Below are 20,980 nucleotides of genomic sequence, written 5' to 3' on the forward strand. Positions count from 1 at the left end.
TTAGCAGGTTGAGTTTGAAATATTTATTGGACATACAGGTGGTGATAACTTCATAGAGCATGGGGATTCCAAGGAATACCCTGAGTGATACCTTACTTGTTCAGATCCTGTTTATCAGCGTCTTCTTTAGAAAACATCTCCCTGGTTTGGAAGGAGGCATCTTTCAGCAACTGCTGTATTACTTCCTGAGTAATGATAGTGAAAAAATCACTAAGTTGTCTGTCTTTCTTTTTTCCTATTTTATCCTATGTTTACTAGACTTTAAGTTCCTTGGGCTTCATTATTTTTTTCACTACTCAGTCTTCAACAGGCATATAAAGGCATGCAATAAATACTAGTTGGGTGAGCAGATAAATGTATGAATGAATGAATGAATGAATGAATGAATACTGCTTCCCACAGTTGAACTTAACAGCAGTTAATCTGTTTGTCACAAAGACATTTGCCTCTTTCAAGGTGGTTTTGGCCATCCATTTGATGCATCTTTTCTCAGTGTTGGTAATGATAGGACAGCAAGAGGATTTTAAAAATGCTTAAGGGATTTCTCACTAATCTTTCTCCTAATCCTCTCTATGACTGTGAGACTAGTGTAGCAATTGAATTCATAAAGTTCTCTTTGAGTTTCCCCTAAACCAGTTTCTAACAGAAGTTTTGACAAGTGTGCTTTTCTTAACTTGATAAGTGGTATCATTCACAGGAATTGGGTCTGTGTAGGCCCTTGAGTGCTGTTCTAAAGTAGTTTGGATCCTGTAGCAAGAATGGAAGAACAGAGGAAGGATGGTATACCTCTCCTACATTCCTGCTACTCAAGGGCATTTCAGCATTCCTACACCAGATACATCATCACTGTCTGCACTTTCTGTGTTTACTTGTTCTTTATGTTGGTCTTTTCTTGTTATCATGATTTGCTTATGTAGAAAATTCTTAGATCAATGATTTCCAAAGTGAATCATAAGCATTTCTTTCTTGAACATGCCCATTTTAGCATATTTTGCTTTCCTAAAGAAATGGCTTATATTTATTTTCTACCCAACAAATAATTACTAAGCAGTTGCTTTGTGTTAAGGGCCAATTTAGATCAACTTCAAAAATGAAAAGCTAGTCTATGAAGGTGGCAGAACAATTGTCTAAAGGTGGGCACCTGAGTGGCTCAGTTGATTAATTACCTGCCTTCAGCTCAGGTCATGATTTCGGGATCCTGGGAGCGAGCCCCACCTCAGGCTCCCTGCTCAGTGAGAAGTCCGCTTCTCTCTCTGTTCCTCCCCTTGTTTGTGCTCTCTCTCTCTCTCTCTGTCTCTCATGAATAAATAAATAAAATCTTAAGATTTTAAGAGAGAGAGAGAGGGAGAGAGAGAGAAAGGCAGAGACACGGGCAGAGGGAGAAGCAGGCTCCATGCAGGGAGCCCTATGTGGGACTCGATCCTGGGACCCTGGGGTTACGACCTGGGCCGAAGGCAGGTTCTCAACTGCTGAGCCACCCAGGCATCCCTTCCAGCTCTTTTTCATCTTCTACTTTCTGTTTCTATTATTTTGACTGCTTCAGGTACCTTATAGAAGTGGAATCATACAGCATTTGTCTTTTTGTGACAGGCTTATTTCACTCATGATAATATCTGAAAGGTTTATCCATGTGGTAACATGTGACAGGATTTCCTTCCTTCCTTTTTAAGAATAAAAAATATCCATTGTGAATATATACCACATTTTACTTATCCACTCATCTGTTGGTGGACATAAGCACAGTGTTTAATACAAATCTAATTTTGTTTCTCTCTGCATAAACCCTTCCATGTCTCCTCATTGCCCTGAGGATCAAGTTAAAACACCTGATTCTACTACTGCTTATCTGTGTAGCTTCACTGCTCACTTTGGTGACCTTTTTGCTGTCTTAATTGTGTACCACAGTTATACTGAACTTTTTCAGTTCCATAAATGGCACATGACCCTTTCCACTTCTGGGCCTATGTACCAGCTCTTCTCTCTACCTAGAACACAACCTCTCTATCTCCCATTGGCCTTGCCCACTCCTACTTAACTTATTTTCTCTTGGAAGCCTTTTCTGATCTCCTAAGGTTGGGTACCCCTCCTGTATACTTCCATATTACAACAGCATTTATCATTGATTTTTATTCACTGCCTGTGTATATACATTATAAATTCCTTAAGGGCAAGGACTATTTTTTTTACATTGATATCAGTTGGTTCCTAGCATACATACTGCCTGACAAATGATAGCTGCTTATCATATTTGTTGATTGAATGAATAAATGAATAATCAGTGGCATTTTCTGGCTCAAAACCTTCAGTGATTTCTTCATTGATTATAGTGTTGTTTTATAAGTTTAATTACTTACCAGAATTGCTTAGGGGCTTTTGAGAAAGTGCAGATACCAGGACCTCACACAAGACCCACTGAATTAAAGTCTTGGGAGAAGCCCAGGCATCTATATTTAAAAACTTTATTAATTTATAAATACACCTGAGTGGCTTAGCGGTTGAGCGTCTGCCTTTGGCTCAGGGCGTGATCCCGGGTCTGGGGTTTGAGTCCCATATCAGCCTCCCTGTGAGGAGCCTGCTTCTCCCTATCTATGTCTCTGTCTCTTTCTCTGTGTCTCTCATGGATAAATAAATAAAATCTTAAAAAAATCATGAAGTGCATAGGTTATCCTGTGCACAGTGAGGGTTAAAATATAGAATTCAGGATAAACTCTTAGCTCGGTATCCTAGTCCTCTGTGCCTTTAGCATCATACCTTTTTTCTAAGTCTTTAGCAAGTACTCTCCCATTCAGACAAACTGATTTTCATGTGTTTACTAAATGTAGTCTTCATTTTTTGCCTCCTTATTAATATTTTTTCATCCGGGGATATACTCTTTCTCTTTATCCTATAGAAATCATCTCTCCCTTCAAGACTTTGCTCAAAGTCCACTCATTTCTCCCTAAAACTTTTCCTGATTCTTTCTTTGCCATTGTTTGCTTTCCCCTCCTTGCCAGATTTGGTCATAGTGTTTCCTTCCATAGTGATCTTCTCATATGTAGTTGGGTTTTCTTTTTTTATTTTCTTTTTGTACCTCTCTTATTACATATTATGCCATGTATTAAAGTTATTTTTGCTTTGGTTTCCCTATATTTTTAAAAGATTTTATTTATTTATTAATAATAATAATTATGAATTATTATTCATAGAGAGAGGCAGAGACACAGGCAGAGGGAGAACCAGGCTCCATTCCATGCAGGGAACCCAACGTGGGGCTTGATCCTGGGTCTCCAGGATCACGCCCTGGGCTGAAGGCGGCGCTAAACTGCTGAGCCAGCGGGGCTGCCCTGGTTTCCCTATATTAATGTAAGCTTCCAGAGTAGAAGGAACCCAGGCTTTGGGGTCAAAAGGCTTGGGTTAAAATCCAGGCTCTACCATTAACAGTTGAATAACTACAGGCAAATTATTTAAATTCTCTAGGCTTGATTTCCTCATATATAAAATTTTTTTTAAAGGATAACAATGTTTCAGGATGTTGCAAGGTTCAAATGAGGTAACTATGAAAGTACCTTATAAAACCAATTAGTTGCTTGTTAATATAGGGATAGTATTTTACTCATCTGTATATTCATGATCTCCCAGCAGTACTTTGTAGTTAGAAAGCACTTTATAGATATTGACTGAATGATTGGATAGGGGGAAAAAGAAATACATTTTGTGCCATCTAAAAAGCAAAGTGGAGGTAAATTTTCTTTTAAAAATACGTTTAAAAATGTATTTTAGAGCCTGTAGGAATGGCTAGAACTCTTGCCTCATGAATGGAATAATTTCTAAATGGCTTTTGCATTGTTTAATTATAACACCTCTTGCATCATCATCCTTTGACTCTGTCACTAATTTGCTCAACAACTTATTTTCCATCTAGATTAGCTAGTCAGTCAAACATGTATTTCTGGTATGCCCCGAAGGAACAGAACTGGGCACTGGACTTTTGGAAATAGAAATAAAACAATAGACATACTACTTACCTGCTAAGTCAATTAAAGTTTTGGATAAGAAAATATTTCATTTTTTTAAACCAATAATTTATTGCAGTTGGCAGTACCAGGGACACTTTAAAAACAAACACAACTTTTTTTTTTAAAGATTTATTTATTAAGGGGAGAGAGAGAGCTAGAGAGAGAGAGAGCAAGCAGGGGGAGAGGCAAAGGGAGAGAATCCTCAAGCAGACTCCATGCTGAGCATGGAGCCCAATGCAGGACTTGATCCCAGGACCCTGAGATCGTGACCTGAGCCAAAATCAACAGCCAGATGCTCAATTTAACTGTGCCACCCAGGCGCCCCCAAAAAACTTTTTTCTGCTTATAAAATCAGACATACTCGTTAAAGAAATAGCTAATATTTCTGGGATGTTAAGTGTTACATGTATTTTCTTTTTTCATCCTTATGACAACCTTCTGAGATATAGTCATTATTACTGCTATTTTATGTAAAAAGAAACTGAGAATTACATAAGATTTGAAAAGTGATTCTCCCACTTTTTACCTACTTAACTCATCAATTTTTAAGTCTTAGTTTAAATTTTCACTTCATTGAAGTAGCTTTTCCTTTTTTTAAAAAAAAAAAAAAGATTTTATTTATACATGAGAGACAGAGAGAGAGAGAGAGGCAGAGACATAAGCAGAGGGAGGGAGAAGCAGGCTCCATGCAGGGAGCCCGATGTAGGACTCAATCCCAGGACTCCAAGATCACGCCCTGGGCGAAAGGCAGGCACTCAACCACTGAACCATCCAGGCATCCCGGAGTAGCTTTTCCTAATGACCTTCCCACATCCAGATTATGAGTTGGCTTCTGATTCTCTTTGTTAGCACTCTTTCCTTTTTTTCTTTCCTTTTTTTCATCGTAGCACATCTTAGAACATACAATTCTTCATTCATTTATTTATTTATTTTAGATTTTATTGATTTTTTGAGATTGAGAAAGAGAACAAGTAGGCAGAGGAGCAGACGGAGAGGGAGAAACACTCTGAGCTGAGCAGGGAGCCAGACTCGGGGCTGATTCCAGGACCTCAGGATCATGACGTGAGCCATAGGGAGACGCTTAACCAACTGAACTACCCAAGTGCCCCAGAATGTGAGGGTGTTTAGTTGCCTATTTGACTCTTAGCCTTTGGAAGAGATTTTTGCCTGCGCTTGGAGTGACTATTGGGCTGGGAAGCTGTCTCCCACATAGCAAGTTGGAACCTTTTCTCCCTTTCTATCCCTCTACCTACCATTTGCCTCTAGAAGATACCCTTTGAGCTTGTAGTTTGCTTTCTTTAACTTTTGCTTGATTTATTCCTTATTCAGAGGCCAAGTGGTGTGCTAATATAGGCAGAATCGGTAGAAGAAATGATTGGTTCATTTGAAGATGCAGTTCCTTTGATATAAGTCACCTTAATTAGAAACTTAGTTTCTGGGGTAGCCCAGGTGGCTCAGTGATTTAGCGCCACCTTCAGTCCAGGGCCTGATTCTGGAGATCTGGGATCGAGCCCCGCATGGGGCCTGCTTCTCCCTCTACCCTCTCTGCACACCCCCCCGCCCCCCCATGTCTCTAATGAATAAATAAATAAAATCTTAAAAAAGAAAGAAAGAAAGAGAAAGAAAGAAGAAAGAAAGAAAGAAAGAAAGAAAGGAAAGAAAGAAAGAAAAGAAAGGAAAAAGAAAGAAAGGAAAAAGAAAGAAAGAAAGAAAGAACGAAAGAAAGAAAGAAAAGAAAGAAAGAAGAAAGAAACTAGTTTCTTTTGGTTTCTATTTTCATTTTGTCCACTGTCAAGCCCCTATTCCTCAGATCTGGTTGGGGGGCAGGGTGTGTTTGTCTTCCTTAATGGATTGCTTTGTTTACTCTGAGTTCAATCACCAAGTGAATGTCAAAGATTCCTATGCGGATCTGCAGAGTGCAGGGTTATAGTAGATATGGGATAGCAGGCTGGACGGAAAAGTGATTTTAATCATGAACTTATGGATTTGGGGATAGGAAAGCAGACTGGATGGAGTGGTTAGGAACCCTGGCCTCATCTTAAATCATGTCTGTGACCATTGATTGTGAATAGAGCTTCACTGGGTAAAGGGAACAGTCTTAGTATTTCTTAGCTTATTTCTTTGAGAAGATTTATTCTACATATTTATCTTTTAATATTTACTTTATTTAAACAAATTTGTTTTTGATTATGAGATGTTTAATGGAACAGTTAAAAATCTGTGGGGAAAGCTTAATCACACTATTTTGAATCTTTTGGGTAAACAGTCATTTTGATGTTTATAGTAGCTGATAGGGATTGAAAAACATTCCTGCCACTTCAGCTTTGTTAAGCAAACATATTCTTTAAGCAGTGAATGGGCTTTATACTAAATATCTATCTATGGAAAGTGTGAATGAAGAACAGGAGATGTCTTTATGGTTTCTTTAAGTTGTTGATAAAAGAAATACCTTCTGTAATTTCCAGAAGATCATCTCAGTTATATTTTTTAAGTCATGTGATTTTGACCACTTTAAGGAATTTGCTAATAGGATGATAAGTATCCTCAGAGTTTTATATTAGTGAGTGGCCAAATGCACTGTTTTGTATTTCATTTTATTTCCAATGCTACCATAGTATTTGCCACGTAATAGGCATTATTATTATTATTTAAATATTTTATTTTTAAGTAGTCTCCACACCCAAAATGGGGTTTGAACTCACGACTGTGAGATCAAGAATTACACAACCTACCAACCAAGCCAGCCAGGTGCCCCCAATAGTAGGCATTATTAAGTATTTGTTTTGGAGGACACCTCAGTGGCTCTGTGGTTGAGCATCTGCCTTTGGCTCAGGGGGTGATCCCCGGTCCAGTCCAGGATGGAGTCCCACGCTGGGCTCCCTGCAGGGAGCCTGCTTCTCCCTCTGTCTACGTCTCTGCCTTTCTCTCTCTCTCTCTCTCATGAATAAATAAATAAAATCTTAAAAAAATAAATATTTGTTTTGGATGGTACTTACCAGAAAAATTCTCTAAAAGCACACTTCTCTTTTGATCTTAAATTGCATTAATGTCTGAATTGGGATAGCTTCTTTTTTTGGGGGGGGGGGATAGTTTCTAATAGAGAACTTAAAACCTGCTTGCATTTATATAAATGTATTTAATCATTCATTTGTTCATTCAACAATTTATTGTTCACTGGATGCTGGGCTCTTAAAGTTGAGAAAAACCTGGTCCCTGCCATCAAGGTTATAGTACAATGTGATAAGCAATAGTAGCAATACGTACAGGGGGCTAAAGTGGCACAAAGTATAAAATGGGGTATTAGGAAATGCTTTCGAAAATAAAAGACTTGAGCTAGGTTTAGAAGGATGAATTAACAGAGCTCTGAAGGGGACGAAGAGTATTCTGAGCAGTAGATAAGCATATATGAAGGCAGAGAGAGTGGAATGTTTAAATATGCTGAAACACATTTTGAATTCCCTTTCTCTTTGGGTCAGTTCATTACTACTGACTGTTTCAGTCAGGCAAGCCCTGGTGGACCTCCTGAACAGTGGCAAACTCAGGCTTTGGCAGATGAGGGGATATATGCCTATAGTAGCTGCAGAACCTCAAGCTGAGAACAGGAGGCTCCTTTGGAGCACAAGCCTCCCACAGGGCGCTCTTGGGATGCCTGTCCTGAAATTACCCAGGGCAGTAACAAAGCTTTCTTTTCTTCTTCAAACCAAGCCAGCAGGATGGGATATCTGCTAGCCTTTGTGTTTGGAGCCGACCAAAAAACATACAGTGGCTAGCACAATGGCATTGTTGGGCTTCAGTGAAAACTAGGTCGGGGCCCAAGGCCCTCATCTGTAGAGGGCTTATCCAAAGAACACAGGTTTGACAAGTCACTGATTTGGCTATTTGACATTGATGCTGGTTTCTGATGTGTTTCTGGCTTACTGATGGCACATGAGATTGTAGGATCTCTCCCTCTTGCTTCTCTGAACACCTGAATTTGGAATCTCTGAGTGGCCTTTCTTTTCCTTCAGTTCTCATATTTACCACTCAGTTGCTATACCCTTTAGATTCTGTCTCAGCATATTCTAACTCTAGCCCACCTTTTCATGCCTATAATAATAGCACTCTAAGCTGGGAATTTGGTCACCTCTCCTCTGGACTGTTTGTTGCAGTAGGCTCTAAACCTTCTGCTAGTTCCTCCTCTATCCTGCTACCAGCATGATCTTTCTAAAATGTAGTTTGGGGCATGTATTAGTTTCCTAGGGCTGCCATAACAAAGCACCACAATGTGGGCGGCTTATAACAACAGAAATTGATTATTTTACAGTTCTGACGGAAGTCCAAAATCGAAGTGTTGGCAGGGCCATGTTCTCTCTCTGAAAGCTCTGGGGGAAGATCCTTCCTTGTCTCTTCCTAGCTTTTGGTGGTGTTTCTTGACTTATAGATGTGCCACTCACATCTCTGCCTCCCTTAACACATAACATTTTCCCTGTGTGTCTGTGTCTCTTTTTGTAAAGATACCAATCTTATTGGATTAAGGGTCTACCCTACTTCAGTATGATCCCATCTTTATTTGATTTTCCATCGGCAAAGACTCTATTTCCCAGTAAGGTCACATTTACAGTTACCAGGGGCTAGGACTTGAGCATATCTTTTGGGGAGACGTAATTCAACACATGCCAGATCATAGTATACTTTACTTATAAATTTTTAGTGCTCCTGTGATCTGACAAATTAACTATAGGTGTTTCATTGTGATTTTCCAGAACTTCTCTAAAAAAATTATATATTTATAATAATAACAGCAATAGATAACAACTGACATATACCGAGAACTTTCTTTGACATTGTTCTAAGCATTTTTACACTTCAACTAATTGAGTCTTCATAATTCTATAGGTTAGGTACTAATCTTTTGGGGGAGCATTAGATACTATTCTTATTTCCACTTTATAGATGAATATTAAAGAAATTGAATGACCAACCTAGTGTCAGAGGTGAGATTCAATCCTAAGGAGCCTAACTCTGTAGTATGTAGGCTTAACCACTATACTGTACCATCCATCTTTTCTTTTTAGCTTCATCCCTTCTCTCTACTTATACCTTATTCAGGAAAAAGAAAAAAAAATGACTACTAATCTCTTCACTTTATCCTTGTGTTCCTTTTGCACAGTGTCTTTCTTATCCCCAGTCCTACATGTTGGCTTCCATGAAATGGAACTGAATCCTTAACAGGGAGTGATTAGTCAGGCCGATGTAGGGATGGGGGAGGAGTGTTCCAGGTAAAAGTACCAGCAGTGTGTGCAAATGTGCAAGCAGGAAGGGGTCAGACCTTTATAAGCAAGAGTGAAAGGCTTTATATTCCATGTTAAGTAAGGGCTGTGGGTTTTATCCTAACAGTAGTAGGGCATCATTGAATAATTTTAACAGGGGATTAGCTTCAGGTTGGCATTTCAGAAGGAGTATTTTGGCTGTATTATGGAAAATGGATTGGAATGAGGGCTAAGTCTATTCAAGATACAAAAAAGGGACAAGCAGACTAGTTAGAAAGCCAATAGAATAACCCAGGGAAGGGGTGATGAAATAAGATATTGATAGTAGGGAGAATGAGTTGTGTCCTATGAGCTAAACATTATACTGGACCTACTTTGTATGCTTTATTTCTTTTAATTACTCCCTGCCTTTAATTAAGCACGAAATCCTGTTGCTTTTACCTCTAAGAAGTCTCCAGATATTAACCTCCTTTCCATTCTTGCTGTCATTGTCTTATTCAGCTCTTCCCACCTGAATGATTCCAGAAGCCTCCTAACTGTTTTCCTGGCTTCAATCCCTGACTTTTCCATACAGTTTTTACATTACTGTTAGAATGATATTCTCTATATAGGATATACATTACTGCCTTGTGTGATAAGAAAATTGTTAGTTGATTATCACCTTGACTGGACTGTGAACAAAGGACAGGGACTGGCCCCACTTAGCTTTGTGTTTTCACATAGTAGATTTTCAGTGTTTGTATAGGTGGATGGATAGAGAGATGGATGGATCATCCTTAGGACAGCCCTGCTAATTAAGTAGTAGCAAATTATCTCTGTTAGTTGGATAGCAGCACATTTATCTGCCTTGGGTAAATGCCCTAACTTCAGGCCAGTTGGGTAGATTTTTCAAAAAGGAGTAATAATTCTTACAGTTGATATTTTCTTCAGAGCCTCTGAATATGCCTTTGAACCACTATTCGGGGACAAGCTTGCTGGTTACAGGTATCAGTCCATTGATAATTCAAAGTTAAAAAAAAAAAAAAGCAAGCATTTTGTCATCTTATTCTGATTGGTCATGATTGGGTGAGGCCACTGTAGCTGACTAAACTCAGCAGGAATTAGGAACAAGATCCCTGGATATAGGGAGTGTTGCCTCATGGAGAGATAAGGGTTGCCTAATGCTGTTCCAGAATATTCTCTATATGGGTATGTTTATGTATCTGTCTCTGAATTGGTGCCATCAGAACTTATGGGGATATATGGGAAGAACTATTTTCTCGGCCTACACAACTCCCAGCTATCTTTTAGTATCCAACTTAGATGTTACCTCCTCTCAAATTTTGCAGATTCAGGGAGAGTCACTTTCTACTTTCAAACCTCAAGTATTTACCTCTGATAAGGGTTATTGGTATTATATACTTATATCTGTATCTTTCGGTGGACTTCTTTAAGGTATAAACTGTTATTCCCACATTTCATATACCCACATTTACTATGTGTAACAGACTCTTCTAATCCCAGAAGGAAAATAATGTTGATGTAAACTGACAGGTTCTTACTGTCATATGGGGGTGACAGGAAATGGAGAAGTGCTCACTGAATGGTTGTAGAAATAACTTTAATTGATATTCCTGAGTGGAGAACTGAGTGTCCACTAATCAGAACCTGTGGCGATTGTTTTTATGGTGATAACATACGATTTTTTTGCATACATAATATTGTTTAGCCTCCAACACACACTTATTTATTGACTGCCTTTTGGGAGAAAAGTCTTTAATGAAATCAAGTGTCAAACACAAATTGGATGGTAGAAACTCTGTTACAATATTTTATTATACCATGGGTTGGAAAGGCAGGTTTTGGTGTAAAGTTGGGGAACCAGTCACTGAGAGGTACTCAGGTACCTCTAACACTTGATTGGCTGACATTATAGTTTTCTGAGCTTGACAGTTTAAAAGGACAACCATTAAAATGTAAAAACTTCTCTCTCTCATAGATGATTTAAATGCATTGCCAGTGTCTTAGGTTGTTTTGAAGAGCTGCTCAAGAGAGTGGTCTGGAAGAAAACACAGTGAAGCCTCTATTAACCTCATCCTGGGAAGTTGAATGTGCAAGCACAGATCTTGCTTCTGCTTCCCACACAGGGATTTGTTCAGAGGACACACCAGCTGAGCCTGCACTGGGAGTTGCTTTTGGGGAAGTGAACGTCCCAACTAATGGGCACACAGAGTGTGTAGCAACTTAGAAATCTTCCTTGTTGGCAGATCTCACACTTCCTTTCCTCATACACGCAAAGGTCTTGAGACATTCAGAAGTTGTGGTTTCTGAAGGCCCCAGAGGCTTATCAGCCCCTTCTAAAAATATTCACCAAAGGCAGGCAAGAGAGACAGGTTGTAACAGTAAACTCCATTTAGTTTCCCTCTCTGGTCCTGGTTTGTGCTTCTTCCATCTTGCTTGGGAAAACCAGAGCCTACTAATGGTGTGATTCCTTACCTTGCCTCACCTTTCTCCTCTGTCCTCCCCCTTCTGCCTGGATTGATGGATTTCTCAGGTCTTCAGAGACATTCTAAAAAGGGTAAATATGTATGGTATGCCTGGGTGGCTCAGTGGTTGAGCGTCTGCCTTTGGCTCAGGGTGTGATCCCGTGGTCCTGGGATCAAGTCCCACATTGGGTTCCCGACATGGAGCCTGCTTCTCCTTCTGCCTCTGTCTCTCTGTGTCTCTCATGAATAAAGAAATAAAATCTTAAAAAAAAAAAAAAAGAAAAGAGTATATATGTATGTTTCTGAACCAGAATCAGGAATCCTGACTTAGCCTGGCCCAGAGAGAATGCAAATACAACCTTTTATTTTATTTATTTATTTTTAAGATTTTATTTATTTATTCATGATAGACACAGAGAGAGAAAGAGAGTCAGAGACACAGGCAGAGGGAGAAGCAGGCTCCATGCCGGGAGCCCGAGCCCGATGCGGGACTCCATCCTGGGGCTCCAGGATCACGCCCTGGGCCAAAGGCAGGCGCCAAACCGCTGAGCCACCCAGGGATCCCCAAATACAACCTTTCATTGTAATTTTTTCTGCTTGGCCCTCAGTTGGAAAACTTCAGTGGCTCCTGAAGTCAGGCCTTCCATGTCACATTGTCATCGTATCAAAGAAGTGAACCACCACCTTTTCAGATCTTTCTGACCCTCAGAACTAAAGAAATTTGCGTGATTAGATGTCTGCTATATTGCCCCCAAGTACCTTGGAGTTTGCGAGTTCAGTTTCTTTTTAGCTAATGGGCTCCTCAAATATGAACCATGGACAGATTCAACTAAAGAGATGAAAGGTGCTGTGTTAATGCTGCCATTATGCCTCCTTTTGAGATTTCCAAGATGGATTATCAAGCAGAATGAAGCAGATTGACAGGTTTCCCTTTTGAGAAGTTAGGTGTATTTTTAGCCCTTTCGTCTGGGCCTGATGTGCCTCATGCAAGGATGTGAAGTCCTGCATTGTGCTGCCCCCAACTGGTGCTTTTTGGTGCTTATGTTACCACATCATGACATCTCAGATGATATGGCACTTAAATTTTTGCTAAGCCCTTTTACATTTTTGTATTAGATTCTCATAATGACATTGTGAGTTATGTGGATCAGGAATTATAATATCTATTTTATAGGTGGGAACACTGATTGGATAGCCTCATTAGTTGATTTGCCTAAAGGTAGTTGTTTAGAGGCCAAATTGGACTAAAATTCAGATATCTTGCCTGCTATTCCTTTAGGTTCCCTAGTCTTTAGAAAATTCAGTATCACCCCCCCCCTAAAAATAGGTATTAAGAGCTTAATTTTAGGCTTAGGGGAATTTTCTATTTTTCTCTCATGGAAGGAAAAGGCAGATAATATATCATGTAAGGTTTGAATAAATTCATGACCTAATTGGCAGAAATTTTTGAGCTCCTGTTCTGTATGAGGCTCTTTGACTCAGATGCTGTGACCTGTAGCTGATGTTAGGTTAGCTAACAGGTAAAGAACATGGACTCTGGGCCAAACTGCCTGGGTTTAAACCCTGGCTCTTAACTTCTAACTGCCTCTTATAAAATGAGAATAATAGTATAATTATTTCATTAGTTTATGTGCAGAGTGAATGAGATAATTAATGTAAAGTTCTTAGACTAGTACCTGGACAGAGTAAGCACTCTGTGAATATTAGCTGTTCCTATTGGTTGTTTTGTTGCTATTGTTGTTATTATTACTCTTACACTTATTATCTTCTCTATATAAATACATTTTTTGCTTTTTTTTTTTAAAGCAAAGCAGCACTTCATGGGTATATGGAAATGATGAAAAGCCAAATTTATTGGAAGAGTACATCTGCACATAGTTTCTCTATAGCCTTATCTTCTACTCTTCTGTTCACTTTGGTCTTACTCTAGTCTTTATCATAGTTTCCTGTGACTTAGTTGTAAGTCCAGTGGACACTTTTTGTGCTCACCTTACTTTTTTTTTTTTAAGATTTTATTTATTTGTTCATGAGACACACAGAAAGAGAGAGAGGGAGAGACACACAGGCAGAGGGAGAAGCAGGCTCCATGCAGGGAGCCCAATGTGGGACTCGATCCCAGAACTCCAGGATCAGGCCCTGGGCTGAAGGCAGGCCCTAAACCACTGAGCCACCCAGGCGTCCTATTCGTGCTCACCTTACTTGATCTGTATAGCACTTGATACTTCTGGTCATTTCCACTTTGGAATGTTCTCCTTCTTTGGCTTCTATGTAACATTCTTGCTTGGTTCTTCCTTTGCCTGCTCCTTTAAATGTTACCATTCCTTAAGATTCTGTTAATTTCTCACCTTATATGTTAACCCCTAGACAACTTCCATGACTTGGCTTCTGTGACCACTTCAGCTCAATGTTGCTGCCTCCTAAATGTTGGTCTCTACCTCAGACTTTGTTCCTAAATTTTAGGCTCTTTTTAAGACATCTCCGCCTTGGCTGTCCCACAAGTCCTTTAACTCAACATATCCTCACTGACCTCACTCTTTTAACCATGCTGCTGCTTCTAAAAACCTGCCCTTCTCTCTATTTTGTAGATATTTAATAATGGCATCCAGGGACCAATAGCCCAGGATCAACCTAGAGATTTTCATTGCACTAATCCCCCCAATCCAGACAGTCATCAAGTTTTGTGTTTGTGTGTTGTTGTTTTAACTCTGCCATATAAGCCATGTCTTGAATCTTACGCTGTTCCAGTGTTTCCACTATTGCCTTAACTGGGGCACCCTTCTTTTACCAGGATTATTGCAATAATTCACTGTTTACCCTTCTCCTTACTCTCCATCTAATGCATTGATCATACCATTGCTTAAATAATCTTTTCTTTGAAAAGCAAAGATGAAGATTTTGCTCTTCTGCTTAAAAGGCTTATTTTGTTCCAACAGAATAAAGTCCATATATCTTAGCAAAGCATATTGGCTTCACCAAGTTTCTACTATTTGCATACTCTGACTATACTGAGTGTGTTAGTCTCCTGAATATACCATGCTCTTAATCTATAACTTTGCATATACTGTTCCCTCTGTATGGATTGTCTTTCTTTTCTGCTCCCCCAGGTCATCCTTTTGATTCCCTTATTTCCTTTGTACAGCTTCCTCTGACATACCCAGATTGACTTTCTAACTTTATCCTCTGCACTCATGGCACTGTCATACTTGTCCAAAGCTATATTTTAGCATTTACTACATGATATTGTTTGTGCCCCTTAATGGATTGTCATCTCCTCAAAGGAAGGGTCTTTGTATGCAGCATCTACCGTAGTACCTGCAAAATAAGCCTTGAGCAACTTAAAAAAAATGTTTTTTAATGTAGAATCTTTATCCTCTAATGGTTTCACCACCAGCCTAAACGTACCTGACAGATGATGGCTGAGTTTTTCCCTTTGTTTTGCAGTATATCAACTCTGGAAATCTGGAACAGTTGCTAGACAGTAACCTGCATTTGCCGTGGACTGTGAGGGTGAAACTGGCTTATGATATAGCAGTGGGTCTCAGCTACCTTCACTTCAAAGGCATTTTCCATCGGGACCTCACATCTAAGGTATGAAGGCATCACTTGCACAACTCTTTGAGACACTGTCTTCCATTACCAAGAGAGCTCTGTTAAGAAACCAATCATTAGGGCAGCCCAGGTGGCTCAGCAGTTTAGCACTGCCTTCAGCCCAGGGCGTGATCCTAGAGACCCAGGATCAAGTCCCGCATTGGGCTCCCTGCATGGAGCCTGCTTCTCCCTCTGCCTGTGTCTCTGCCTCTCTCTCTCTCTCTGTCTCTCATGAATAAATAATAAAATAAAATCTTAAAAAAAAAAAAAAAAAAGAAACCAATCATTAGGGACGCCTAGGTGGCTGTCAGTTAAGTGACTGTCTTCAGCTCAGCTCATGATCCCAGGGGCCTGGGATGGAGCCCTATATTGGCTCCCTGTTCAGGGGGGAGCCTGCTTCTCCCTCTTCCTGCCCCCTCCCCTGCTTGTGCCCTCTGTTGCTCACTCTCTTTCTCTCTCTCTAAAAGGACTAAATAAAATTTTTTTTTAAAAGGAAGCCAAGGGATCCCTGGGTGGCTCAGCAGTGGAGCGTCTGCCTTCAGGTCAGGGCGTGATCCTGGAGTCCCGGGATCGAGTCCCACATCAGGCTCCCTGCATGGAGCCTGCTTCTCCCTCTGCCTGTGCCTCTGCCTCTCTCTCTCTCTGTGTCTCTCATGAATAAATAAATAAAATCTAAAATAAATAGAAATAAAAAATAGAGAAGGAAACCAATCATTAATGAGCTTTGAAATGATGGAAATCTCTTATAGATTTAACATTTAATCACAGAGGTTAGGGATGCCTGGATGGCTCAGCGGTTAAAGCATCTGCCTTTAAAAAAAAAAAAAGCACCTGCCTTTGGCTCAGGTTGTGATCCTGGGGTCCTGGGATTGGGTCTTGCATCGGGCTCCCTGTAGGGAGCCTGCTTCTCCCTCTGCCTATGTCTCTGCCTCTTTCTCTCTGTGTCTCATGAATAAGTAAATAAAATCTTTAAAAAATTATAATAATAATCAGAGAATACACCTTACTATTCAGTGCAGCTAGTCCTTAGAAAGCCAATATTGGCTCACAGCAGGTACCTTTCAGTGCTGAGCCAGGCAACACGTACATCTTAGGAATCTTGGTGCTTGACTCCGGTGTGAATGAGTGTTGCAGGAGCAGTTGACAAGGGAGGGTTAAGAGATTCCTGCCTATAGGAGTGGCGGTGGTCAAGCCAACTGGGAGCCTGTGGCTTAGAGCTCTCTCATGGCCTCCAGGAGGTATCTCTTAACTGAGAGCAAGAGTCCACTGGCTTGTCATTTGAGTGCAGGGCTTGAGGGGCCACGACGTACTGACCCATTTTCTGCCCATTGGATTGAGTTTCTGCCCTTCTGCCAGTTTTTCTTTGGCATCAGCTAGTCTCTTGCTGTCCAGATTGCTCTGTGACCAGGTTAGAAAAGGGTTGCTTTTAGAGGAAGTTGGCCTTGCTACAAGGCAGGCACTTGAGGGCCAAGTGGCCCAGGACAGTACCATGACAAGGCTTATATAAATAGTACTGTTTGATCATTGATGTGGGAACTATAAACCCCCTGATATGACTTCTGTGCAAGAGCAGATTTAAAGTCTAGGCAGGGCAGCCCAGGTGGCTCAGCGGTTTAGCACCACCTTCAGCCCAGGGCGTGATCCTGGAGACCTGGGATTGAGTCCCGCGTCGGGCTCCCTGTGTGGAGCCTGCTTCTCCCTCTGCCTGTGTCTCTGCCTCTCTCTCTCTCTCTGTGTCTCTCATGAATAAATAAAATCTTAAAAAAAAAAAAAAAGTCTTCTGGGGAGCTAGAGAGGAGTTTTGTACTTGCCCAAGAATAGCTGTCATTTCATTTTTCACCCTGAACACCTTACAGGTGCATACATACAGCCATGCATACACAGATTCCTGCACCCCTTCTGTCATGAATACAAAGTTTGCAGAGGTGACACAAGGGAACTGTACTCTCAGACCCGATAAGGCTTAGAACAGTAAGTCCTTGGCTTCCTCACACTACAGTGGTTCCGGTGTTCCAAACAACAGTACTCCCCCTAGCCATTGGTTTATAAACTACTACAGAGAAAAGAGCTTTGGGGAAGTGACTGTAGGGCCCCTGGGTGTGGCAGGGCCATTTGTAGTCATCTGCACTGTTACTGTAGCAGCATTAAGATGGCAAGTGGGGGCTCAACCGGTTGGGTGTCTGACTCAAGTCATGATCTCATGGGTCATCAGATTGACCAGATGGTGAGAACAAATGACATGGCAACCTGAGGACAGGTTGGGAAGTGCACTATAAAGAATCTCAAGTTTGGGGGATCCCTGGGTGGCTTAGCGGTTTGGCTCCTGCCTTCGGCCCAGGGCGTGATCCTGGAGACCCGAGATTGAGTCCTGCATCGGGCTCCCTGCATGGAGCCTGCTTCTCCCTCTACCTATGTCTCTGTCTTTCTCTCTCTCTCTCTCTGTGTCTCTCATGAATAAATAAATAAAATTAAAAAAAAAAAGATTCTCAAGTTCAAGAAAAACAAGTGGATTTTATAAGCCAGACTATCCAGTTGGAGAGACTGTCCGTGTTCATTGCCTTTAAATCATCTCTGAACTTCTGGTAGTTTTCTCTGAATGTTTCAGCCTCATTGTAACGGTGTTGCAAGGATTAGGGAGAGAGTTGTATGTCTACACCAAAGCAGGTGCTCCCAGGAGACCTGTGTGGTGGTGACAGTGACCATAAGAATGAGAAGTCCCAAGGGATAAATAAAGCTAAAGGGACAGAATAGGGCTTTGAAGTTTCCAAATGGTCTCATTGCCAGCTTTGAATCTGAGTTTGTTTTTTGTGGTTTTTTGGTTTGTTTGTTTTTTTTAATCTGAGTTTGATTTCTTTGAGGACTGTAAGAGGTTTATACACCTCATACTGTGTGATCTGTTGTGCTGTGTCTCCCATGAGTATACAAGTTTCTCAAATGCTCCTCTTCCTCACCTTTGTATTCCTAGAACCTAGCACAGAGCCTGCCAGGGCAGGGACTTCCTGGCCTTCTTTCAGAGAATGCAGTTGATAGCACAGAGGCCAAAACATCTGCTTGAGAACTTAGATTTTGAGTCCTAAATCCAGTTTGTCCCACTTCTCCAAATGACTTGAGGGCTCTTGGGACCATATTATGCCCAGTCTGTAAGGTAGGTTCTGTCCTTCACTTCACAGGAGCCATCAACCTGGGCTTCTCAGATCCGAGATGACAGGAGGGACTTACAGTAGTGAAACATGTTCGGGTGGGTAAGCAAGGGCAGAGAGAAGCAGATACTTTTTCCAAGTGATCCTGAGCCTTATAGTAGAGGCAAAAAGGATCCCTAATTTCCTATCAGAGTGACTCCTAAAAATAGTGTTGCCTTTGCAGGATTCACATGTCAATGGTCGCTGCAACGCTTTCAAGAGTGAAAAGTCAGGACACCTTGGTGGCTCAGCAGTTGAGCATCTGCCTTTGGCTCAGGGCGTGATCCCGGGGTCCCGGGATCAAGTCCTGAATTGGGCTCCCTGCATGGAGCCTGCTTCTCTAGGAGTATGGATTATGAATTGTTACCTCTATTCTTGGTTATTGGGTTTTGATTTTTCGTTTTTCATGGACTCCAAAGAGGCAACTCTGGTGATTGTACCAGAGTGAAAAGCTCATTCAGCTATGGTCTTTGGCTATACCACACATCTAGGGAGGGGGAAATGCCAATCTTCAGAGACTGAAGAGAGCATGAATTAGAGTTGAATGCTGGACAGATGTAGATATGAGTGTTAAGACACTGTAGTGTTTTTTTTTTTAAGATTTTATTTGTTTATTTGACAGAGAGCACAAGCAGGGAGAACAGGAGAGGGAGAATCAGGCTCCCTGAGCAGGGAGCCTGATGTGGGGCTCCATCCAGGACCCAGGCTCAGGACCTGAGCTGAAAGGAAGTGCTTAACTGACTGAGCCACCTAGATGCCCCTCTTTTTTGTTTGTTTTATAATGAGAACTATCAATAGCTTTTTGGAACCATTCATATTGTGCTATTAGAAAAAATAGTATGGGGGACACCTGGGTGGCTCAGCGGTTGAGCATCTGTCTTTGGCTCAGGGTGTGATCCCGGGATTCCAGGATCAAGTCCTGCATTAGGCTCCCCGTGAGGAGCCTGCTTCTCCCTCTGCCTATGTCTCTGCCTCTCTCTCTCTCATGAATGAATGAAGAAAGAAAGAAAACATAGTATGGCAGACATGGAAATTACTGGAACTCAGTCTTTACCATCGATGGGCTCTAGTTAGAGTCCAGAGTTAGTCTAGTTGGAGAGACAGTTATGTGAAGATTACTACATAAGAGCTGTGGTAAAGATATAGGATCACAGGGTGGGATAGATGGCAAGGGATGGGACACATTGCAGCAAACCAGATAATCTTTTAAGAGACTTAAACCATAGCAGCCTCTGGAGCATTTAGAAGGGGAGGGCATTTCAGTCTCTGATCTCATTGTGCTGTGAAAAGAACCTCTTAACCTTTCTTGAGATGTAGAATCAATACTTTTCTCTGATCCTAACTGGATTTACGGAGTGGATTGGTTGAGGGTGAGGGGAAAGAGCTAATGGCACATCGAAAGCCATTTTGTTGTTGTTGCAGAGATTCCTTTAGCTTGGAAGTAACATTAACAAATGAACTTGGCATTTCTCTACTCAGGTGGTTTTATTCAGTGCTAATAATACTGACTGTGCCGTTGTCCTAGGAGACCTAGGAACTGGTCTCAGGTGTCTACTCGGGCCCAGTTTTGAAGGATTTGTGTTGGCTTCCAGAAATGCATTCATGGCCACCCTTTTGAGTCTCTTGTCAGCTCAGTTCCCACAAGTGGAGAGTTGAATGTATGTTTAGTGTATGCCTTTAACACATGTGAAAAGAAGCCCAATTGTTTCAATTATCTACCCAACTTTCATATAACAAACTTTTGCTAAGCCCTTTCTGTGTGTGTCTGTGCAGGTTTGAGACACAGAGATGAATGGGATCATTCTGTCACTGAAGAGGCAAACACAGAAGTCTCCCTGCTATAGTGTGAAGAATTATAATAGGGCAGAGGACACAGAGGAATGAGAGCCAGGCAGCAGTAGTGCCTAGGCTCCTTTTTGAACCTGAAAATTAGGAACCTCTCACTTCAGGGAAGTCTGTTTGAGCCTCTGTTATGTCTGCTGCTTACTCTAGGCAAGGATTTTTTTTTTTTTTTTTTTTTTTTAAAGAAGGAGTGAGTAGGGGAGTGAGGGAGAGAGAGAGAATCTTAAGTAGGCTCCATGCCCAGCATGATGCCTGACTTGGGGCTTGATCTCAGAACCCTGAGATCATGACTCCAAAAGCAAGCTGGACACTTAACTGAGCCACCCAGGTGCCCCAAGTACACTTTTGAATAAAGCATTCTTCATCCTCTATGTAATGGACCTTGTACCCCACACAGCCTGAAAATTGGTCTGGCTTCTTCAGAACCCCAGTGGTCTGAGCTTCATATTTTGTACTCTGTAGCCACATAGTCTGTACTAGGGCCATGTCCAGGTTGGATGAGAAATGTAAGCCTTGTTCTAGATGCTTTTGGAATAGCCAGCATTTGAGCTAGTGACTGGGGTCCCAAATGCAGGGGTCTTGGTATTGCACACAGTGCTGCCTTTCCCCTGGGCCTGGCCCCTGCTGCTGTCATAAAACTACACTGCTCCTGCCATAGCTTT

The 20,980-nt window shown here is 41.2% G+C and overlaps 1 protein-coding gene and 1 long non-coding RNA gene across 5 annotated transcripts in view; one reads left to right on the forward strand and one right to left on the reverse strand.

Annotated features, from left to right (window-relative positions):
- Positions 1-20,980, forward strand: part of TESK2 (testis associated actin remodelling kinase 2) — a 143,495-nt gene that overhangs the window by 114,741 nt on the left and 7,774 nt on the right. For 3 of the 4 annotated variants that reach the window (XM_025420300.3, XM_049094475.1, XM_049094477.1), the window contains one exon: positions 15,151-15,297. The exons of the other annotated variant lie outside the window; for it this stretch is intronic. In XM_025420300.3, coding sequence (XP_025276085.1) covers positions 15,151-15,297 — 147 coding nt within the window. The remainder of the gene's footprint in view (positions 1-15,150; positions 15,298-20,980) is intronic. 4 annotated transcript variants of the gene reach the window in all.
- On the reverse strand, positions 11,027-15,155 carry LOC112642584 (uncharacterized). Its single transcript, XR_003125327.3, has 2 exons — positions 11,720-15,155; positions 11,027-11,282 (listed from the first exon to the last, which is right to left on the reverse strand). It is a non-coding gene; the product is annotated as an uncharacterized LOC112642584 (long non-coding RNA).

Source organism: Canis lupus, chromosome 15 (genome assembly GCF_003254725.2).
Source record: "Canis lupus dingo isolate Sandy chromosome 15, ASM325472v2, whole genome shotgun sequence".
NCBI classification, from domain to species: Eukaryota; Metazoa; Chordata; class Mammalia; order Carnivora; family Canidae; genus Canis; species Canis lupus.